Source organism: Poecilia formosa, unplaced genomic scaffold (assembly GCF_000485575.1).
Source record: "Poecilia formosa unplaced genomic scaffold, Poecilia_formosa-5.1.2 Scaffold64, whole genome shotgun sequence".
NCBI classification, from domain to species: domain Eukaryota; kingdom Metazoa; phylum Chordata; class Actinopteri; order Cyprinodontiformes; family Poeciliidae; genus Poecilia; species Poecilia formosa.
In genome coordinates this window covers 1,577,762-1,598,049 of record NW_006800003.1, presented here as the reverse complement: position 1 = coordinate 1,598,049, position 20,288 = coordinate 1,577,762, and the positions used below count along the sequence as shown (strand labels likewise).

Sequence of the window (20,288 nt, the reverse complement as noted above, 5' to 3'; positions counted from 1 at the left end):
TGTGCGTAAAAGAGTCTCTTTGGTCAGGCGCAGCGGCTCCCTCTCTCCGTGGACCCTCCTACCAGCAGAAGAGTGACACGCCATTCAACAGCAGCCTGGCCCTGTGCATGCAGGACGCGGTGGGAGCTCAGATAGATCACACCATCTGGTCGGGGAGAAAAGCACAGGAAATCGCGTCTGCGTGAAGGACAAAGAGAAACTTTTACGAATCGCGTCGACATGGGGATCCGAAAAAAGACCAACAAGAACCCGCCGGTGCTGAGCCACGAGTTTGTGATCCAGAACCATGCAGATATTGTTTCCTGTGTTGCTATGGTTTTCCTGCTCGGGCTGATGTTTGAGGTGAGTCCACATGTTGAGCGGGGCTTGTTTTTAATTGTAGATCGCGCAGAGTTGCTGGACGAGAAAGCTGATCTCTTCCTCCCCATCTGTTCTTGTAGCAACTGACATGGCTGTCTGATCAATTCTTCTCTACTTCCTCCAAAAGACCGAAAGTTTTCAGTGCACGGTGGTCCCGCTTCTCTCTTATTCTCTCGCATTTAGTGGGCCTGTCCGTTCATCTAAACGTGTTTTGTAGATATCAGGGCTTTTCCTGGGAGCAGAGCTCACTTTAACGTTTGGCTGCTTCCCGTCTTCAAATCAGTATTTCAAAACACTTTGTCTTCAGGCCCGCTTTTTAATCGTGTATTTGTCTGAGTAAAACCAAAATAATAAAAACATATAAATAAAACATATGCGAGCTGCTTGTTTGAAAATAAGACGCTGCACATTTGAAACGCAGTGTCGAGCTCCGCGGTTTGAAGATTTTGCAACAGCCCCGTTTGCTTAGTTTATGCGTAGAAGTGTTACGTGGCATTCGCACAGCGGTCGAGAGGGTTGTCATCCCCCGCTCGTACCAAAACAGAAAGTTGTCCTTTCGAACAGAAGTGTGCCTTAAAAGAGACGGGGACCAAACCACCGTCCACTATGGCCTATGTGTTATCTTCAGGTCCACTTTAAACCACATGTTTCTTTAAATCTATCGCGGTTTCATCCCCAGAAAGGAGCGATGCCGCTTCTGTACGTGTTTAAAACAACTTCCGGTGTTTAGTTCTTCAAAATAAAGTTCGTGACCTTCAGCACCCTTTGGAAGGTGTTTTACTGTCGCTAACCCATTGCGGAAGTTGTTTGAATTGTATTCCCCCTTTTTCTTTTAGTTAACAGTGATGCGAATATTTATCAATATTAATGGTAAATAATTTTTCGCTTAAGCTGCTCTTTTATTTTGAAGAATAATTTTCACTTTTATGCCCGACTCAAAAATGGAGAATAAAATTTAGCAATAAAAACCAATTCATGTAACAATACAATTAATAAATAAAGAAGCTATTAGCATGTCTTAGAAAAGTGCATTAATTGTAGTCATTTTAATCAAAAATATTATGTAAGTTTATCACAAATGGAACTATATTTTAAATGTTTGTGCTTCATACTTTTCATTATGAAAACCAAAAAAAAATCAGTATCTCAGAACGTCTGACTGTCGAACAAAAACTTTTGGTAATGCTTATGGTGGCCTGCACAAACATGGGGAAAACTTGTCAGATATCCTATACACCAGGAGGATAAGCCACTAAAAGTCACATGATGATGGAAAGTTTAGTGGAAGGAAAAGAGTAAAGAGGCACAAAGTTCAAGTAGACATTTCCAGAGCCTTATCATCACTTGGTGTTGGTCCTCTCATCTGCCCAGGACAATGCCAGTGCAGCTGTCCACCAGAAAAGTTTAGGGCACAAGTTTCAATTTTCGAAATGACTTGATTTTAAAAATTGAACCTTTCAACAGTGTTATAATTTCCTTCACATACATCTTCACAACTGCATAAGAACATATATATCAAGTTCCTCAGTGAAGCATGAAAAGAAGTACCATTACTTGAGTCAAACATTTAATTTGCACTTTCCCCCGGCATGCAAATTCAAAACGCATCCTGGAAATGAACCGAAACTTTTTCAGTGTCGGCTTTGCTGCAATTACATGACTGATCATAACAAGATCATATATATAAACGGCTTTTAAAAGGGGGCTACTATAAAAATATAGGTTACTTATATTGGTCTGCATTTACAACAGCGCTGCTTCTCACCATCATCACATGAATCGTTATTAATAATATGCCCCAAGTATTTTTACTTTACAGTCGCATCTACCACTTTTTTAAGGTCTGCTAAATAAAGTTAATTCTCAGTTGCTGTTCTCATAACCACACTCTTTAGGGTTTGGCAGCTTTTTCTGGTGACTAATTTACCTATACTCTGCAGCAGCTTGGCTCTTCCCCACATCAGTCTCTAGACAATACTTTTTGCTTTTTTCCCCACATGTTTTATATTTTTCTGAAGTGTTTTTTTTTAACAATAAAGAAAAAATAAATTTGCTTCTCCAGCCTTGTGTTGTTAATACATATTATTCATCTCTTTCTAAATCCACAGGTCACCTCAAAGTTTGCAGTATTATTCATTACTGTCCAGTACAACGTGACCATATCAACAAATGGTAAGTGATATGTATACATAAACCGATACTGGTTTATAACGTGTTGCAATTTTTGGTTTAAGTCTATAAAGCAGGATTTTCTTTGTGTTTTCTCGCTGGAAGATTTGGATTCCGGAGCAGCGCCTGCTTTCCGGTGGCCTTAGACGAGCTCATTTTAAAGATTTCTCTTCTTTTTTTATTTTCTAATTCTCTCTTCCATTTAGAGCTAAATTTAGTCTGCCTGATTTATAAGTTCTCCAGTGGCAAGGTTGTGCCGGACGAATTCGGGGCTGAGGAGCAAAATAGGCCTCACACACAATTCCGTCTCCTGATGCTTTCAAGGTTAACATTTTCTTTGCCAGCTTTGTAGACTGTTGAGAGAATCCATTTATTTTCAGAAAGGCAAGAGTTTTATCTAGGATCTCTCTACTGACCCCTCTCTGTTACTTATTTACTACTCATATCTTATTAGATTAATCTTTACTCGGATATCTCAAAAGGCCGTTGTTTTTTTTGTTTTTTTTGTTGTTGTTGTTTGTTTTGTCACTTCTACCTTGCAAACATGTTAAGTGGTTTCATGAAGGAGAGCCTCTCTGGCTTTTTTCCCCGTCAGCTGAGAGATGCGTTTTCTCTGCATCTGCAGCAGTGGTAGTTAATTTTCTATATGGTGAAATCCTGCGCGGTCAAGACTCTGTAATCTTAATGGCGCCCTTTGGGATTTAGGATAATTAAAATTGTGACTCTCCACCCAAGGTGAATTCAGTGTGGGGCCAATCCTTTTGACCGCAAGTCTCAGTACTTAGGATTGGGACTTAAATGTATGTTGCAAGGAAAAAAAAAAAAAAAGTGCAACCTTTGAACGTTTTCCTGTGTGGTCATGTGACAACCACAAACCTCAATGTGCTTTGCCAAAGCAGGGCAAGGTTATGAAAGTGTAACGAAAATGTTCCTTAAATTTCAAGATTTAAAAAAAAAAAAAAAAAAAAAAAACATCTAGTTTGGCCTGAATTAATGATGAGCTGGTCCAAATCAATACTTTAACAGCTGCAATCTTTTAAAGTAGGTGCCTATTAGATGTAGCTCAAGGTCAGTCTGATTTGATGGAGATACTCAGTTTGCAAATTCTCAATTGCTTTCAGATGTGGACTTTGACTAGGTCATTTTTGCACACAAAAATACTCTATTCCGTGATAGCTCTGGGTTTGTGTTTAGAGTTGTTGCGCTGCTGGACGGTGAACCTCTGTCTTTGTCTGGAACATTTTGCAGCCTCCTACAGGGTGACTTTCAGGATTGGCCTGTATTTAGCTTCATCCATTTTCCCATCATCTCTGACCAGATTCACACACACAAAAGTTTTTTATTTTTATTTTGAGTGTGTATTTGTCTCGCATACGATCCTAATTTAAAAAAAAAAAAAACACCGCGGATTGTGGTTGTGATGTAATAAAATGAAAGAATACTCATGCAGGAGAGTCTCTATATACTAAATGTGAATAAGTCACCTTGGCTGACGAAAGCGCGAGTTTGAAATCGTGGTCGTGGCGTCGACTCTGAATGACTGGTCTGTGTCTCAGAGGGCCCAGAGGAGACGGCAGTGAACCACTTCCACCACGGCATCAAGGACCTGGCAACCGTTTTCTTCTACATGCTGGTGGCCATCATCATGCATGCAATCATCCAGGAGTACGTGCTGGACGTAAGTGAGAAGTTATGGGAGTGTCTTTTTTTTTTTTTAAACCTCTGAACTGTTTCACTTTAGGCCATTTCTCATCTTGTTTTTTTTTTTTTGTTGTTGTTGTTTTTGTGTGTGTGTGTGTGTGTGTGTGTGTGTGTGTGTGTGTGTGTCTGCAGAAAATCAACCGGAAAAAGCACTTCTCCAAAACCAAGCACAGCAAGTTCAATGAGTCAGGCCAGCTCAGCGCCTTCTACTTGTTCTCCTTCGCTTGGGGCACAAACATCCTTCTATCTGTAAGCCCACCCTTTGATTGTTTTTTTTTTTTTTGCTTGCTTGTGGTACAGACTGAATATTGTATTTAAAAGCTTTGTGCTCTTAGGAAAACTTCCTGTCCAACCCCATCGCCCTGTGGGAGGGTTATCCTCACACGCTGATGCCGTAAGTGGCCATATTTAGCGTCGAGACGCAAACGAAAAGCAAACACGAGCGTGTGTTGTTTCAAAGCATCTCGCTCTCTTTCAGATTCCAGATGAAATTCTTCTACATTTGCCAGATGGGCTACTGGCTACACTCTCTCCCAGAGCTGTATTTCCAAAAGGCAAAGAAAGTAAGTGTTGCTGTTTGGCCCCCGCAGCTTTTTCCTGTTTGTCTTCCTGGGCCGTGCGGGATTGTTTCGAAGAATTATCCTCTTCATGCTGAAACGAATGTGCCGATCCCACACTGGCGTAAATATTTTGACCTCACTCCGCCTCCTCCTCTCTGTGTTTACCGTTCAGGAGGATATTCCACGGCAGCTTGTGTACATCTTCCTGTACCTGGTCCACATCGCTGGCGCCTACATTCTGAAGTAAGCGCTGCCGCTGAAGGGAAAAGTCAGAGCGTGGGGTGAAATCGGTCATACCTTTTCTGCTTCTAAAAACCTTCTCGCTGTGTCTCTCAGTTTGAACCGGCTGGGTTTGATCCTGCTGGTGTTGCATTATTTTGTCGAGCTTCTGTTCCACGTCTCCCGTCTCGTCTACTTCAGCAACGAGAACAGACAAATGGGGTGAGTTCTGGGTTTTCTAGTCAGTGGATGCGGATGAAAAGACGTTTTGTGAGCTTAAAAATAAAATCTCCACCTTTTTCCTTTGTTATTAGATTCACCATCTGGGCTGTCTTGTTTGTGATCGGACGGCTGCTTACCCTGTCCCTGTCGGTGCTCACCGTGGGCTTCGGCCTCTCCACCGCTGAAAACCAAGGCTTCGATTTGGCCGCAGGAAATTTCAACATTTTCTTTGTGCGGTAAGAACATCCGATGATACAAAAGAAAAAACATGTTTTTGCATACGATGTTGATAAAACAATTTTATTCTTGCTCCCTTTTTTTTTTTTCATAATTTAGATCAGGTAGCATTACCAAAATTACTTCTGTTAGCTGAATGCCAGAAGGATTGGACCATAAAAAAAAAAAAAAAAAAGAGATGAATAATGGTTTTGCCACTCAGAGAACTGATTCTTACTCTAATCTGCTAGGATGACCGTCCTGTCAGCCATCTGCCTTACGCAGGCCTTCATGATGTGGAAGTTTATCAACTTCCAGCTGCGGCGATGGAGAGAGCATGCCGAGGTTCAGACGCTGAAAAAGAAACAGGCTCCTGCTAAGAGCAAGTCGAAAAAAGACAAAGGTGGGAGGGCAAGAAACACCCAACTACAAGTAAACTGTGAGAATAAAAGTGTAAAAATATTTTTAGCTAACTCCCTTTTTTTTTTTTTTCCCTCTCTTTTTTTTTACAGCTAACGGAGTAAACGGCGTGAGCTCTCATGGAGCCGATTCACCGAGATCAAGAAAAGAGAAGTCCTCATAAGACACAAAGAGGAGAAGAGAAAGTAAACATTCCTGCCAGCCTTCCTCATCCCGCGTATCTCAAAGAGCCGTGTCTCCCAGGGCCTTCTCGGTTTTGTCCAGCCGGCTGATTCAACAGCTCCTTGACCCCCCCCACCCCCTCTCCAAACCTCCCAACCCCGACCCCATGTGTGGATCAACCTTCCCGCTCAGCACCGACCTCCCAGCTGGAATTCCCAGGGCCACTCAGATTTGCTTTTGCTGCCGATCGTCCAGCTCACGTTCATCTCCAAATCTTCCTTCCGTGGTATTAATGAAAAACCAACAAATAAACTGAGGGAAAAAGACCTTATTTAAGAAGTGCCTATTGATGTGGATTGTTGTTGTTGTTGTTTTTTTTTTCGGGGGGGGGGCGGGGGGCGGGGGGATTTTTTTTTTTTTTACAGATTGTAATTGTACCAAATCAGGAATGATCACTTTATTTCTTTTTCCCCACTTCAGGTCATTTAGTGCTTTATTGAAATGACGTGTATTCCTTTCCTTTCACCTCCATATCTTGTATTTATATACCAACCAGCTCATCCTGACGCTGTCCTTCTCTTGGATGAATTCCATTTTGAATTTCTCCTGCATTCCCAAGATTGGAGGTTGAATAAAAGTCCTGTTATCTCCGGCCTTCACCCAGATCACACGTTAGTTTTTTTTTTTTTTTTTTTTTTTCCTACCACATCAGACATAAACAGACACCTGTAGATAGAAAGGAAATCATTGAATAAGCTTGGAATAAGAGGATATAAAAGCAAGCAAATGAAACGAGTACATTTATGGTTCAGTATTTTGCAGAAATGCCAGCTAAGAAAAACAAAACAAACAAAAAAACAAATGGTAAACTAATGTAGCATTTGACTATTGGAGTAGGTGAAAAGCTTTGTACTCACAACATGTTTGTCCCGAGCTTCTATAAAAGTTGCCGCAGTTGTAATCATACTGTTTTAGACACATTGTGCTTTTTAGGTTTTAATTCTGTAGCACCAACAGAGACACAAATCAGGAAAAAAAAAAAAAAGACAGAAAAAACGTTCTTGTGATTTGTCCAACCTCTCTTAATGTTAAGGTGGAATGTTCTTAATGTGTTTGTTCCATCATAGATTATCTTACCTGTAGGAATATATATGTTTTGTTGTAAACCTTTGCTCCTTCCCTGCCATTCCCTACTGAGAACTGACTGTGCCAAAAGAAGACTGGCTGACTACTGCTGACCATATGCCTTTTACTTACACACCACAAAGCATTATAGGCCAATCAGCTGTACTTTCAAGACTTTGTTACCTAAGTAACACAAACGTATTCTAACGAGCGAATTCTTAATTTTAGGCATACCGTTTTAGCGAGCGACAATAAGCTCCAGCAGTGTTTGGTTCTCTCTACTTGCCCTGGGGGGTTTATCCTGTAAAGAAATAAAATGATCTTGTTAAAACGAAAGCCTTTGGTTTATTTTTGCTTTATGTGTCAAAGTCCAGTCAAGAGTAGTACATATCCACAATGATCTAGTGCACTAAAAGTACCTCAGAATATATATCAATTGTATCCAACATCAGTATCCAGATCACTGATTTTGCTATGGTAGAAATAATTCTGTGTCGCACGTAATTTAATAGCAGGTGTAGTAGAGTAATAGAAAACCAGCAGATCCAATAGTCACATGCTGATTCTATATAATTGAATCACGAGTTGAAAGGGCTTCTATAAATGTGTTAGCGTTAGGAGTTCAAATGAGTGAGGTTTTTCATCCGGTGGATAGCTCTTATTTCAAGACGGAGGCAGCAAACGTGTATGTCACTGGCCTGACTAAAAGGCATACAGCAGCCTGCCTGCAATGAAGAAAGGTGGTGGTAGCAGCATCATCAGCAGCAGGATAGAAAGAAAAGGTGAATGCAGCAATGTACAGAGACATCCTGGAGGAAAACCTGCTCCAGTTGCTCTTGGACCCAAGACTGGAGCGACAGTTTGTTTTTCAGCCAGGCAACACAACGACCAAGATTGGAGTGGCTTTAGAACCTCTCAGTGAAATGTACCGGAGAGGTCAAACCAGACCCAGAAACTTCTGAAGGCGGCCGCACAGACATCTCCTGTCCAACCTGTTGGAGCTTGAGAAGTGCTGCAAATAAGGATGGGTGAAAATCCATAAAGACGGGTGTGCCAAGGTTGTGGCAAAACCTTAGCACAAGGTGCAAGTTGCTAATGAAGGCGGATCAACAAAGTGAAAAAAAGCAAAGGCTGTGAATATTAATGCAAATGTGATTTCTTGGTTTGTCTTGTTTTTAATAAACTAGCAAAAAATCTCAAAACGTTTTTGAACATAATTATAATGGGGTGTTTGTGTATAGAATTTCCAGAAAAGAGTTTAATGTAATACAATTTGAAAAAGTGACCTGGTGAGCCATTGAGGTTGTACCCCGTCCCGTCACTCACCCAATGACTGCTGGAGATAGGCGCCAGAGACCCCGCAATAATCCATAAGCATGCACAATGATGGTTAAAATACAATGACTAAAATAATGGGAAATGGCACAGGATGTTGTGTACTGGGGAAAGTAAAACTCTTGTTTCTGAGTCTAGGGATTTCAGCCAGACAAAGTGAAAAATCAACTCAGTATACCATGAAGCATTGTGGTTGAGAAATACCATGTTTCTCATAACATGGAGTCAGATGGGATACATGAAAATGCTTGAAGAGCATTCATGTTGATTTGTGTGGAGGAGAAAATGGCTCGGAAATCCATGTTTCAATAATCTCAAACGCGTCAGTGTACGAGAAACCTCTTGGTTTCAGACCAACCAAAATTAAAGTTTATGGGGTGGCCAGTCCATTCCACAGCCCTCAGGGCAATTGAAAACTTGTGGTGTAACATCAAAAATGCTCTTTTTTAAGGAAAAACCAAAAAATAAAAAATAAATAAAAGAAAATCAGGGGAATTGTAAAATGTAAGATAGAGATTATGTTGTAAATTATAAAGTACAAGGAATTTCCACTGGGTTTAGAAAATAAAGAGGAAATAATGTGATGACTATTATTGCTATCATTGTCATCTTAGAATGATGTCTTCAAAGGACATCATTCTAGGCCACAAATCCATATTTGAGTAAGTTAAATTATTTATCAGTTTCATGACTGATCCCAATTCCCACTAAAACATTTTTCAACCTCACACAATGAGGACATAACCTTAGCACTGATTGAGTCAAACGGGAAACAGACCACTAGGCGGTGCTGTTGCACAAAGTTTGGCTCAGAAAAGCCCTGCTCGCTTGTTTGGTCAATAGATATTTGGCCAAGACTGTAAATCAAAATAGCCATATATAGCCATATATATACACACACACTTTTATTGTTAAGAATCGGGAGGCCTTGTAAAGAACATGTTCAATAGAGAACCTTTATAGAACTGTCGGCTTACAGAACTGTCAACCAAAATTTTACGACAACTTAGTTCGGCAACTGTTAATTATTAACAGAAGAAACGCAACATTTCAGTGATATAATTAAAATAAACATCAACGTTAAGCGTTTTGGTTTGATGCAGCTCATGCAACGCCAGTTTTACGACATCGCATAAATGTTAATGATCCTAAAATTTACAACTGCTTTGGTAAGCCTGAGTAAAATAGTTGCAATCTTCTTTAAACAATGAGGTTTTTTATTCTAGAAGAACCACAGTCAAGGGTGGTGGTGGTGGGGTATGGGGGTTATTTTATACTCAGTATATCCTTGCAACCACCACAACCATTAAAAAACATTGTTGATATTGTACAGTGGTGACTATAAGAAACTGTCGGCGGCTGGCAGATTAAATGTCGTCAGAGTGATGCTGATTAATCAAACAGCAAGTACCGTAATCCTAACAGGTAAAGCGNGGGGGGGCTATATTATACTCAGTATATCCTTGCTTGCAACCACAACATCCATTAAAAAACATTGTTGATATTGTACAGTGGTGACTATAAGAAACTGTCGGTGGCTGGCAGATTAAATGTCGTCAGAGTGATGCTGATTAATCAAACAGCAAGTACCGTAATCCTAACAGGTAAAGCGCCTCGGGACTGCACAGGAGCCCCCACCCCCGGCGGTAACTGAGTCGATTTGTGTTCGGAGCCCCGTGATGTGGTTTCGTGTGTGTGTGTGTGGGGGAGGATAGCAGCAGCAGCAGCAGCAGCTACCAGCCAGATAAACACTCAGCATTGGTTTGCAGAGCAGGAGTAACATGGCGGCACAGTTAGCCAGCAGAAATGTTGTTTCACTACCGCGAAGGTCAGAGCTGGCTGGGATAAACAGGATTTAACAGTGAGGACTCGGCGGAAAGTTTCAAATCGTAAGTAGCCACACGCCTCTGTGCTTCTGGCAGAGAACAGACGGGTTGTTTTCGTTGTGAAATCCACGATTCGGAGCGAGAGGTCTCCAATCTCGGTTGTGTGTCTGTCTGACAGAGAGGCTCTCTCTCGCTTTGGCGTTAGCCTGTTAGCAAGCGCTAGCTTCTTGGCTAGGCTCCCTGCTTGTGGCAGTTGTGCTTTCTGCAGCAAACTAAACTAGACCGTGAGCTCGCAAAAACATATTTGCATTTTTCATGTGCCGTTTTCATTTCATATGGGTCCGGCCAACGGTATCTTGTCACCCAACCCGGAATTTTAACGTGCACAACACTTTCATGTGTCATTGTTATTTTGTGCTGAGTTAGCGAGGGACCGTTCCCTCAACACCGGGACGAAGTTCCCCAGTTTAGCAGGGACATAGTTAGCATGCTAGCGGTTGTAGCTGCAGGCTAGTCTCGCTGTTTGGCAGAATATGAGCGAGTGAAGACAGTTCCCATCACCATGTGTTGAAGCGCACATCTATTCTTGCGTTTGTTGTGGTTGAAACGAAGCTTCATTTGCTACTTGCCACGTCAGATAAAGTTGATGAAATTGTTCACGGTGCTTGGAGGACTATTTTACTTGGCTAAACTGGTGTATATTTTCCTTTTGGCGAGCGTCACAATGCCTCGTTAGTGCTCACTACCACTAAAATAAGCTTTCAACGTGTGCGTGGGCAACTTAACATTTTGTGCCTATGGATATGGTTTAAGAACTTAACCCCTCTCAAAACCTATCTAAAACTTTATCTTTGCTTTGTTCGATGTATTTCTTATATTCGTGTTCATTAATGTTCTTCATCAAACCTTTCAGGCCTTAGCAGAACATCTGTATTTACACTGAGATTACGTGACATAGACGTCTATTTATTAATATGATGACTCTTGAAGGCAATTGGTTCCTTGGATGTTCTTTAAGGGTGTTAGAGTAAATTGAGGTTGAATACAAACACAAGCCACACTTTTAAGATTTCTGTCTAAAAGGGGAAATCACTTGCACAGAGCTGCTGCATCCATTTAAGATTACATTACACACTGCTGGACTCTCTCTTTTTTTAAATCTTTGATTGCAATGGATTTTATTTAGGGGTTTTAAAAGAAATAGTCCTAAAGGCAAATACAAGGAGTACGATGGCAAGGGCTGTTAACAAAAATGAAGGGAGAAAGGTCTGAACTTTTATAGTGGGAATAATTTATATACCGACAGTGCTCCCAGGTGACCTGGATCATCATCAAATTAAAAATTGAACAGCCAGCAAAGGAACGTGCACACATTTCAATCTCCTTAGGAATGATGTGCCAGTCACCAATGAAAAAAAATAATAAAATTACATGCCTTATCTGGATTGTAAAAAAAACAAAACAAAAAACAAACAAAAAAAAAACACATCACCTTTACATCATAAATCAGTGATATAGAAAGAAAACATGACACAGTAGCGGAGCAGTCAGCTGATGGAAAGGTATTATATGTATTCATGTATCCGGTGTCAACCTGAATGCACAAAAATGTTGCGAGCTGGGTTTCACTTTTACTTCACTTTATAACTTTGAACACTGTAGATTTGTGTGACCTCATAAAATCTCAAAGTATTTCAGTTTGTGGTTGTAATGTGACAAAATGTGATTAAGTTCAAGGAGTGTGAATGCGTTTACTGGGCATTGTAAATGAAGTTATCCAGTATATAACCTGCTGTAAAAGTGCAGCTAGTTTTTCTAAACTTTTTTTTTTTTTTTTTAATGACTGGAATAAGAGATAAAACAAATACAAGACATGATAAAAGTTTGGTCAACATTTTTTTTTTTTTTACATTGAATAAATGTTACCCTGATCAGTCCAGTACTGATGTTTGGTGAAACTAATACAAATAATTCTTGCTACCATCTGTTTTTGCAGTGTTGCTTTTTCTCCCCCCTCCCCTCCGTCCCTTCTCTTCCCAATAAACGAAACTTGCCCATGTCTAAAAGCTTTAAGATGACTCGGTCGGATAAATTTGCCTTACCTTGCATGCTGTGTTTCTAATTAGCACGCACGCTGCACTGTCGATGCTGATATGTTACACTGAGCAGCTCCACTTGGACCTACGAGTGAATAGGACCAAGGGATGCTTTCTCAAAATGTAAGCCTTCAATGCAGCGTGGGGGGATGCTGCTTGGAGGTTTCACTTGTGTGTTGCGTTGTTGTGCCTGTGTTTCGAGTGCAGCGCTCTCCTTCTAAAGGGGCCCTTCTGCTCGACTGACTCAGAACTATACAGGCAGACAGCTTGTGTCATTTCAATGAGTCTCGGCACTTCTCTGGAGGAACGCCTCCCGTGGAACCAGTTGAGCAGCCTGCGTTGCATCACTCTGCCCACCTGACGGTGTGTCGTAGTTGTCACATCGCCTGTGCGAGATCTTGCGTGACGTGTTGTCCTGCCGCAGTTTGACTTCAGCTAGTTTGCGTCTGTGAGAATCGGATGTGATGGATTTCAGGCACGTCTGCCAGAAGTCGTAGCAGAGGACAAGTTTCGTGAAGTTTAGGAGAAACACCTTTGGCACAAAGGTTTGCGTTTCACATTCGGCGCACCTTGGCCTCAGTCAAGGCACATAAATTGATTTACTGCCTGGCAGGAAGGTAAACCAGAGACTGTGTGTTTTGACATAGTTATTAAAGTTGACGTCTGAAATATTAAATCGATTCAGCTGTGGGGGAAAAAATAGCATGTTATGCTTTTCACATGCTGTGATCTGCCACTATCTCAGCATTTTGGTTTGAGAAGAATATCCACAAGTCGTCAGTGCCAAACGAATGAAAAAAAAAAAAAAAAAAAACTGATGATCCAGACCCCCCAACTGATTTGATATTACAAACTTATGCTCTTTTTTTTGTTGTTTTTTTTGGAAGACATCCTTTACATTTAGCGGTTACTTTTTTTTTTTCACCCAAGTGTGTTTCACTTCCATTTTCCTATAGGTCAGCCATTAAGCTGTAGGTGGTCTCAAGCAAGTTCACATCAAAATAAACAGGGCTTCCTGCTGTATGAGTTGCTGTTCGTGAAGACGTGTGACTATGAATTAACAAAAGTTTGGGACATGTAGAAGAAGGGATATTTGAACTTTTTGCTTTCATAATTCTTCTGAAAGACCCAGTGATGGTCCATTTTCAGTTTCCTGGGAGATGCCACCAGATTTTTATTTAAAATGTCTTGGTGTTTCATCGCAGGCCCCTTTCTCTTCCTTTAGAAGGAGTAGGGGCCCACAGCATCATAGATGCGATACCGTGGCATACCATACTTGGGTTTGTTTTACACCACACTCACACTCGGTGTTGGCAAAAACTCAATCTTCGTCTTGTCGGACCGAAGCACAAGATTACAGTTAAAGCTGACACACTGTACATGTTTGTTTCTTATGGTAGGACAGACAATGTTTTTCTTTCCCGACATTCCACACAATCAGCTAACATGTAATATCTTTTGTGAATAGTTGACAAACCCAAGATGCCACTCTTCTGCTTAGGTTCTCTAAAAAATTATTTTTGGAGATGTTTTTTTTTTTTTCTTCTTCTTCTTCTTCTTCTTCTTCTTCCCACCATCCCTACCATCCTCTAGCCTTGTAATTTTCAGCTTTCTAAAAAAAAAAATAAATAAAAAAGATTTAGGTACATTTATTTGAATAGAATTTTTTTTGCAGCCATTTCCTGATTTGTTTGCAAAGATCAACATGTCTAACTTAAATGACAAGTCCTTTTGTGGTTCCCGTTTTCATACGTTGCTAAGAGAAACACAGTGTCATATACATCTATACCTCAGGAAACCAGGAAGTAGTAGGTTCCTAGACAGTCTAATAATTGTAAAATATTTAAGTTTGATTTATTATTATTATTATTATTATTATTTTTTTCTTTTTAAGGATCTGTTTGGCTGCCAACAAATGGGACAATGGGATTTTTATTTAAAAATATATATATTTTCTTAACTTTATTTTGTTTTTTCTCCACTCACTTAACAAATGTACTTTGTGCTAGAATTAAAACTGAATTTTGAAATTATTATTTTTTTTTTACACATTCTTACCAGGTGTGATGAATGTGCAGCCAGGTGAGCAAGAAGAATAAAGTGGGTTTTTTTGTGGGCATTTATCTCAAACGACTTGAAGTTTATGGAAGCAAAAGTCGGTCTCGGTAAAGATTTTTGCTTGCAAAATATTCCCCTAATCTTACTTGATGCCCGTTTGGGTGTATGTGAAATACAGGTATTAGAGAAAAAGCTTCTGACATCTGTGACGCCTCCCGACTACTCAGAAAGAATGCGGTCCTGGTCGCATTCAAGTCCACATTCCTCCAGTTTCGAGCGCAGCTGAATGTCCGAGCTTTTTTCAAATTCAAAGTGCAGGGAGAGTCGCCTAAATAATAGTGTTAATGTGAAGGAGGAGGAAAACAAAAACGGAATATCCTTCTTCAGTGAAGAATGTTAGTCGGGTGATGACGAAATCCACGCAAGCACTTGTGCAAATATTTGGATGTTTACACAAGGGAAACTGGCTGGACGTTTTCTCACACTAACTTGGCACATGAGTGTTTCCTCAGTCATTCTCTGACTGGGCAAATTGCTGCAGTCATAGCAGTAGGTTTGTAATATTTAATCCCATCAAGTCACACATGATTTAAATGTTGCTTTCTTAACATGTTTTCCCACCCTGGGTTTTAAATTGATTCACAGCAGCATCCATGCTCTTTAAGTTTATTTTGCTTCGTGCTATGTTTTGTTAATTTTAATAAATGAAGCAGCATTTTCTTCTTCTTCTTCTTAGTACTTGCCCAACAAACTTGTAGCCATGTGTGCAATGACTTGCTCTGTGATAGGCTGCGTTGTTGCACCACGTAAGCGATACAGCCGGCTAATCGTTTGACCCTTGCTCCGTTTCAGACGCCGCTGTTTCGTTTGTCTCATACTGTTGCACTATTCTAATAGCGCAGTACACACACCAACGGATAGCAAGGAGGGCATGTTGGAGAGCAAAACTCTGGTCGTACTGTCACCTTCTCTGGCATCCATCTGCATGGTGAAAACTTGTGATTCTGCAACACCAAGGTGTATACTTTGATACTAGTAACCTGTCCTTGGCTACTTTACACAACTGTTTAAAAATAATGTTCGTCAAGTTTCCTTTAACGTGGTGCTTTAGCATTATGGTTTATGTCATCGTTTCATATGAGTTTCACTTTTCGATTGCTTGGTTTTGTAAGCTTTGACGGTTTCATGAATTTTCTTGACCAAAGCTGAGAAATATGGAAAAAGACACCCAGAAATTACAGAAAAGTGATGGCTCTACATTTATTACGCTGGACTTTGGCGTTGGGGTATTACAGAAAAGTAATGACTGTCAAAGTCTTCAGCTCACAAATTTGAGTCCATAAAGTGAAGATTTAGAGGGTATTCAATCTAGCCAGGAGAAAAGCATGAACATACCCCAGAGATCTGAAAATCTGCCAAAATTACCGATAGATTTAGCAACACTATTTGTAATTCACCTCAGAGACAAATAACTGTTTGTACCTAACAAAGTTCAGAAATTGCATCAGCATTCAGTTTAGATGCTTACAATTTTGATTCAGTTCTGACCAGGATTGAAACGTTGATGGGTACTGGTGTTTTTCAGCATGATCTTCCTCACAACGTGCCACCATGGCCCTCTTTACGTTGGTGCTGTAGTTGTGCAAGCCTCACTTTTTTCACATAATCAATTAATGTTTATCTCATGGAAGTTTAGCTGTACAACAGCCATTTCTGCCTGCAGTTTTTCTGTCATTGCATGGCACTAGAAAGTTAAGCTATTACTACTTGTGTTGCCTGGAAGAGGTATTAAAATACTGTAGCTTTAATACTTTGGTTCATTTAGCTCAGACACAGAGGAAAAATAGGTCATAGTCAGCTAGAAATATAACGGCTTATTACCGTTATATTTCTAGCTGTACCATTACAGATGCTACATCTTCATTGTCCATCGATGGTATTTCTTTTTTTTTTTAGTTTGTATGCTTTTTCTTTTGCATTTTAAAGCTACAGCTTTTTGAAAAACAATGCAAAGGATTTATTTCTTGTATCCTGTATTAATTTTTGCAAATCAGCTGATGGTTATATTAAGTTATTGTGATATTTGAGGAAACAATGCAACTCTTGTATGCAAATTTTATTGCCTTTATTTGGGAAGTGATGTATTTTCATATTCTGATAACTTAAATGGAATAGGGATTCCTTTATTGGCCCACAGTGAAGAAATTCTTGTGCTTCAGCAGCAAAGTGATAGACAATCAAAGCAAGTTGGTTCACACAAAGGTAGAATATAAAGTATATATAAAAACCGAGTTAAAAAAAATACTGTGCAATAATAAGGGCATAGTTTCAACATAAACACTGTGCAGTTATCAGAAATGATGCACTCTGGTCCAAAGGAATGTGCAGCTAATCAGGTCAATCGAAGAAAAATGTTCAAAATGTGAAGGGATGGTTATAAAGTCGAACAGCTGCTTGGAGGAAGGATCTATGATAACTCTCCTTTGTACACCGAAGATGCAGCAGTCTGTATCTGAAGGAGTAACGGTTCAGTAACTGCTTAATCATGGGTTGGGAGAGATTGTCCATCAGTGATGTTATTTTAGCCAGAGTTCTTCTATCTCCCCCCACCTGCACTAGGTCTATTAGACAACCCAGAACAGAGCTGGCCTTCCTGATGAGCTTATCTATCTGCTTCCTCTCAGCTGTAGATAAACTGCTGCTCCAACAGACAACCCCATAAAAGATGGCTGATGCCACCACAGAGTCAACGGAGGTCTTTAGGAACGCCCCCCTGCACACCAAAAGAATAAACATTTATTTGGTTTGCAATTGCAGCTCAAGTTTCCCTTTTGGTTTTCTTTTTTGATGACGTCTTTGATTTTAGAACTCAGTACGTCTCTAGTTCTCTGACTTGGTTTGAAAGTCAGCAATGCGTATGTGAAACTGAGAAATCCTCCAGGCGTCTGGGGAAATCTAAGTATTGTTAAATGTTGGACTTGTGGGCATAAACACAAGTCTGAATATGAGCCTTAACCATTTCCAAGTTGAGGCTCATATTCAGATTGTTAAAGATAAGTAAACGGCATGCCCACTGAAATGACATCATTAGTGACTCAGAGATGTCATGTTTGACCAGTGAACTAAGTTACACCCACACTCTTTTGCCGACACATTTTGATTCATGAGTAGAGCACCGGAGAACTGCAACCGTCTCTGGTGCTGATGTCTGTACGGTCAGTTTTGAACACCATGTTGTGCCAGACAGCCCCCTCTAAAGTTTTTTCCTGTACTTTTTTTTTTTTTTTTAAGAAAAAGAAACCTGACATTAATCTGGACATGAACTAAAGGCAAAAGGATTGTGTTTTTACTTCATACTCTGGCCAGACTACTTTCACATTTGAAGTTGACACTTTGGCTGTACTCTGTTAAAAGAACAAGTCTGCAAGAAAACACATGCTTTCTATTCCAGCATAGAGACAACAGGCCAGCCTGTGTTGTGTTATCTGCCCATCACAGGCTCTATAAGGTCCTCTCTGTGTTCTTGACATGATGCACCTTCTCCCCATGTTATCTGCTGTCTTTGTCTCGCCGGGCATCTCACCCCTGCTTCCTCTGCGTTTGTGTCGTCATGGAAACAGGCGTGTGACAGGTCTTGGGTGGGCGTGAGGGATGAGCTGCGGGGTAATGGCCAGGTTTTTTCACAGCGCAGCGGAGGAGAGGGGATGGCGAAACGGCACGGAGAAGAGACTTCTTAAAGTAAGGCGGCGCTTGCTGATGGAAAGCCGAGAGCCGCTACGACGTGGAAGGGAAGAAGTGGGGATTATTAACTCTGTCTCTGCTTCAACAGCTGTTCTCGTTGCGTTATTAGCCAGACTTCAAATCAGGTCCCTTATCTGTCTGTGCCAGAATATGACAGGACTGTCTGAACGTCAACCTGCGGAAGATTTTTATCTACCTTAGCTAGTTTCTCTTGGGTTTTTTTTCCCCCTCCAACTCAGTTGCATTATCACCAAAAAGTGAAGCAATTTTCAGAATATTAAACCATTTCCAAGTTAAGGCTCATATCTGCAAGCAAGAGGAAGAAATGTTAATTGGCTCCTCGGTAAATTGTTCTGCTTTGTCTAGAAATGAAAAGGAAAAGTAATCACCCCTTTCTACCAATCAAAAGCTCTTTCTCACCAGCACCTCTGAACATCCCTATGAACTAAACGCATTGAATCATTAACAGCTGCTTATCCTTTAACTCGGGCTTCGATTGAAAGCATTAATTAATGATAAAAAAAAAACAAAAAAACAAATCTGGACTGCCGAGTGTAAACACACATCTGAACAAATCTCAGACCTCCTACTGCAAGTGAACGCAGCACTAAATGATCAAGTTAAATGGCGCACGCCCCCTCCCCAGTGTTTGGTAGGTGGCTGGGAGCACTGCCAAGTGATGAGAGCAGCACCGTTTAATGATGATGATGTATGATTAAACAGCACTAGATAACACAAGTGTTAAAGTAGAAGTGACAAGGAGCGTTATCCTAGAATAAACTTCAACGGTGGCTATTACTAAACATTTCTTAACACTTGGGGGGAAAAAAAAAACAGCGAATATATGTGGTGAGAAAATGAGACATCCCAGCAAGGTGAGAGGACAAACAGCTGAAGAAGTAATCACAGCCTGTCGGTGTCACCATGCCAATATGTTTCTAATCCAGACTGTATTTTTTTTTTTCCTTCTTACTGTACTTCTGCCTTTTTTGTAATTTCTATAGCCTTCAGACTGAGCTTTTATGTTCTTTTCAATTGTTTCTTTAACTAGCTGAGTGAAGAGTATCTTCTTGAAACCACCCAGTTGACAAGGAGGAAGAAGGAAAAGTACAAAACTAAAAAAGCTCTACAAATATTAATTTCCAATAAAATTGAAGCTTAAAATACAACCAGCACCAAGTGATGATGTCTTGATTTCTTATACTGGCACATCAAGCTGCTCTGCCAACTCAATTGCTATAGAAGCTATAAACTGAAATGACGATGGACAGATCAGGATTTTATGCAGTGATAAAGAGGACAGAATGCAGGGACATGTGGAACTGAAATATAATTAATCATTCACATTAAGTTTAAAGCTTCTCTGCAATTCACTAAAATCTATAAACTGTTATGTCAAACTGCACAATCATGCAGAACACCTCGTCATAAAAGGATATTTAAATGTTCTCGGCATTGTTTTATTTATTTATTTTTTTAAGAAATGAATTTTTCAGTCATTCCCCAACCACAATGGAGAGGAATATTTTTGTCGTCCGTGAAGTGTCATGAACTTTTCCTTTTTTTTTAATCAAAACTTTGAAAGAAATAAGAAAATTAGCTGAGTTTCTAGCTAGTTTCAGTCAAAAGAAAATTAGCTGAATTTCTAGCTAGTTTCAGCCAAAAATACAAAAAGAACAGGCAACTGTGTTGCACAATTAGTTGGGGGCAACTTCCTTCCTCCATCTATAAACCAATGAGGAATGACCACAGCAGGCACAGTGATGGTGCATAAATGGTTAGGGCATAATTTGCAATCAGGTAGTGTGATGGTGCCCTTGCAGCTATTGGTCCTCCTCTCTCACAACCTTTAAAACCACGACTGACATACTTTTGGTTCACATTGACATGTGAATGTACAGTTTCATAATAGGACAAGATGATCTGCTGCTGATGCGCCTCTCCTAGCAGCTAAGGTGCTTTCGCAGCCAAATTAGTTTAGGGCTATGTAGGAATACGATAATAACCTCCTGGGTGTACCTTGATAAAAAATCGTGGCTAAAATGTAGTAAATGAAAGATGGAACGGCTGAGTAAGAA

General features: G+C 40.3%; 2 protein-coding genes across 2 annotated transcripts in view; both read left to right on the top strand.

Annotated features, from left to right (window-relative positions):
* Window positions 1-94: 94 nt before the first annotated feature.
* Window positions 95-7,074, top strand: tram1 (translocation associated membrane protein 1). Its single transcript, XM_007554584.2, has 11 exons — window positions 95-342; window positions 2,469-2,532; window positions 4,086-4,207; window positions 4,363-4,479; window positions 4,566-4,624; window positions 4,709-4,793; window positions 4,963-5,033; window positions 5,127-5,231; window positions 5,324-5,467; window positions 5,699-5,850; window positions 5,960-7,074. Exons 1-11 carry the CDS (start codon window positions 220-222, stop codon window positions 6,028-6,030), a joined length of 1,113 nt encoding a protein of 370 aa, XP_007554646.1. The 5' UTR covers window positions 95-219; the 3' UTR covers window positions 6,031-7,074.
* Window positions 7,075-10,080: 3,006 nt separating this feature from the next.
* Window positions 10,081-20,288, top strand: part of LOC103139771 (nuclear receptor coactivator 2-like) — a 55,436-nt gene continuing 45,228 nt past the window's right edge. Inside the window, exon 1 of the mRNA XM_007554583.2 lies at window positions 10,081-10,378. The gene's annotated coding sequence lies outside the window, so the exon portion shown is untranslated. The remainder of the gene's footprint in view (window positions 10,379-20,288) is intronic.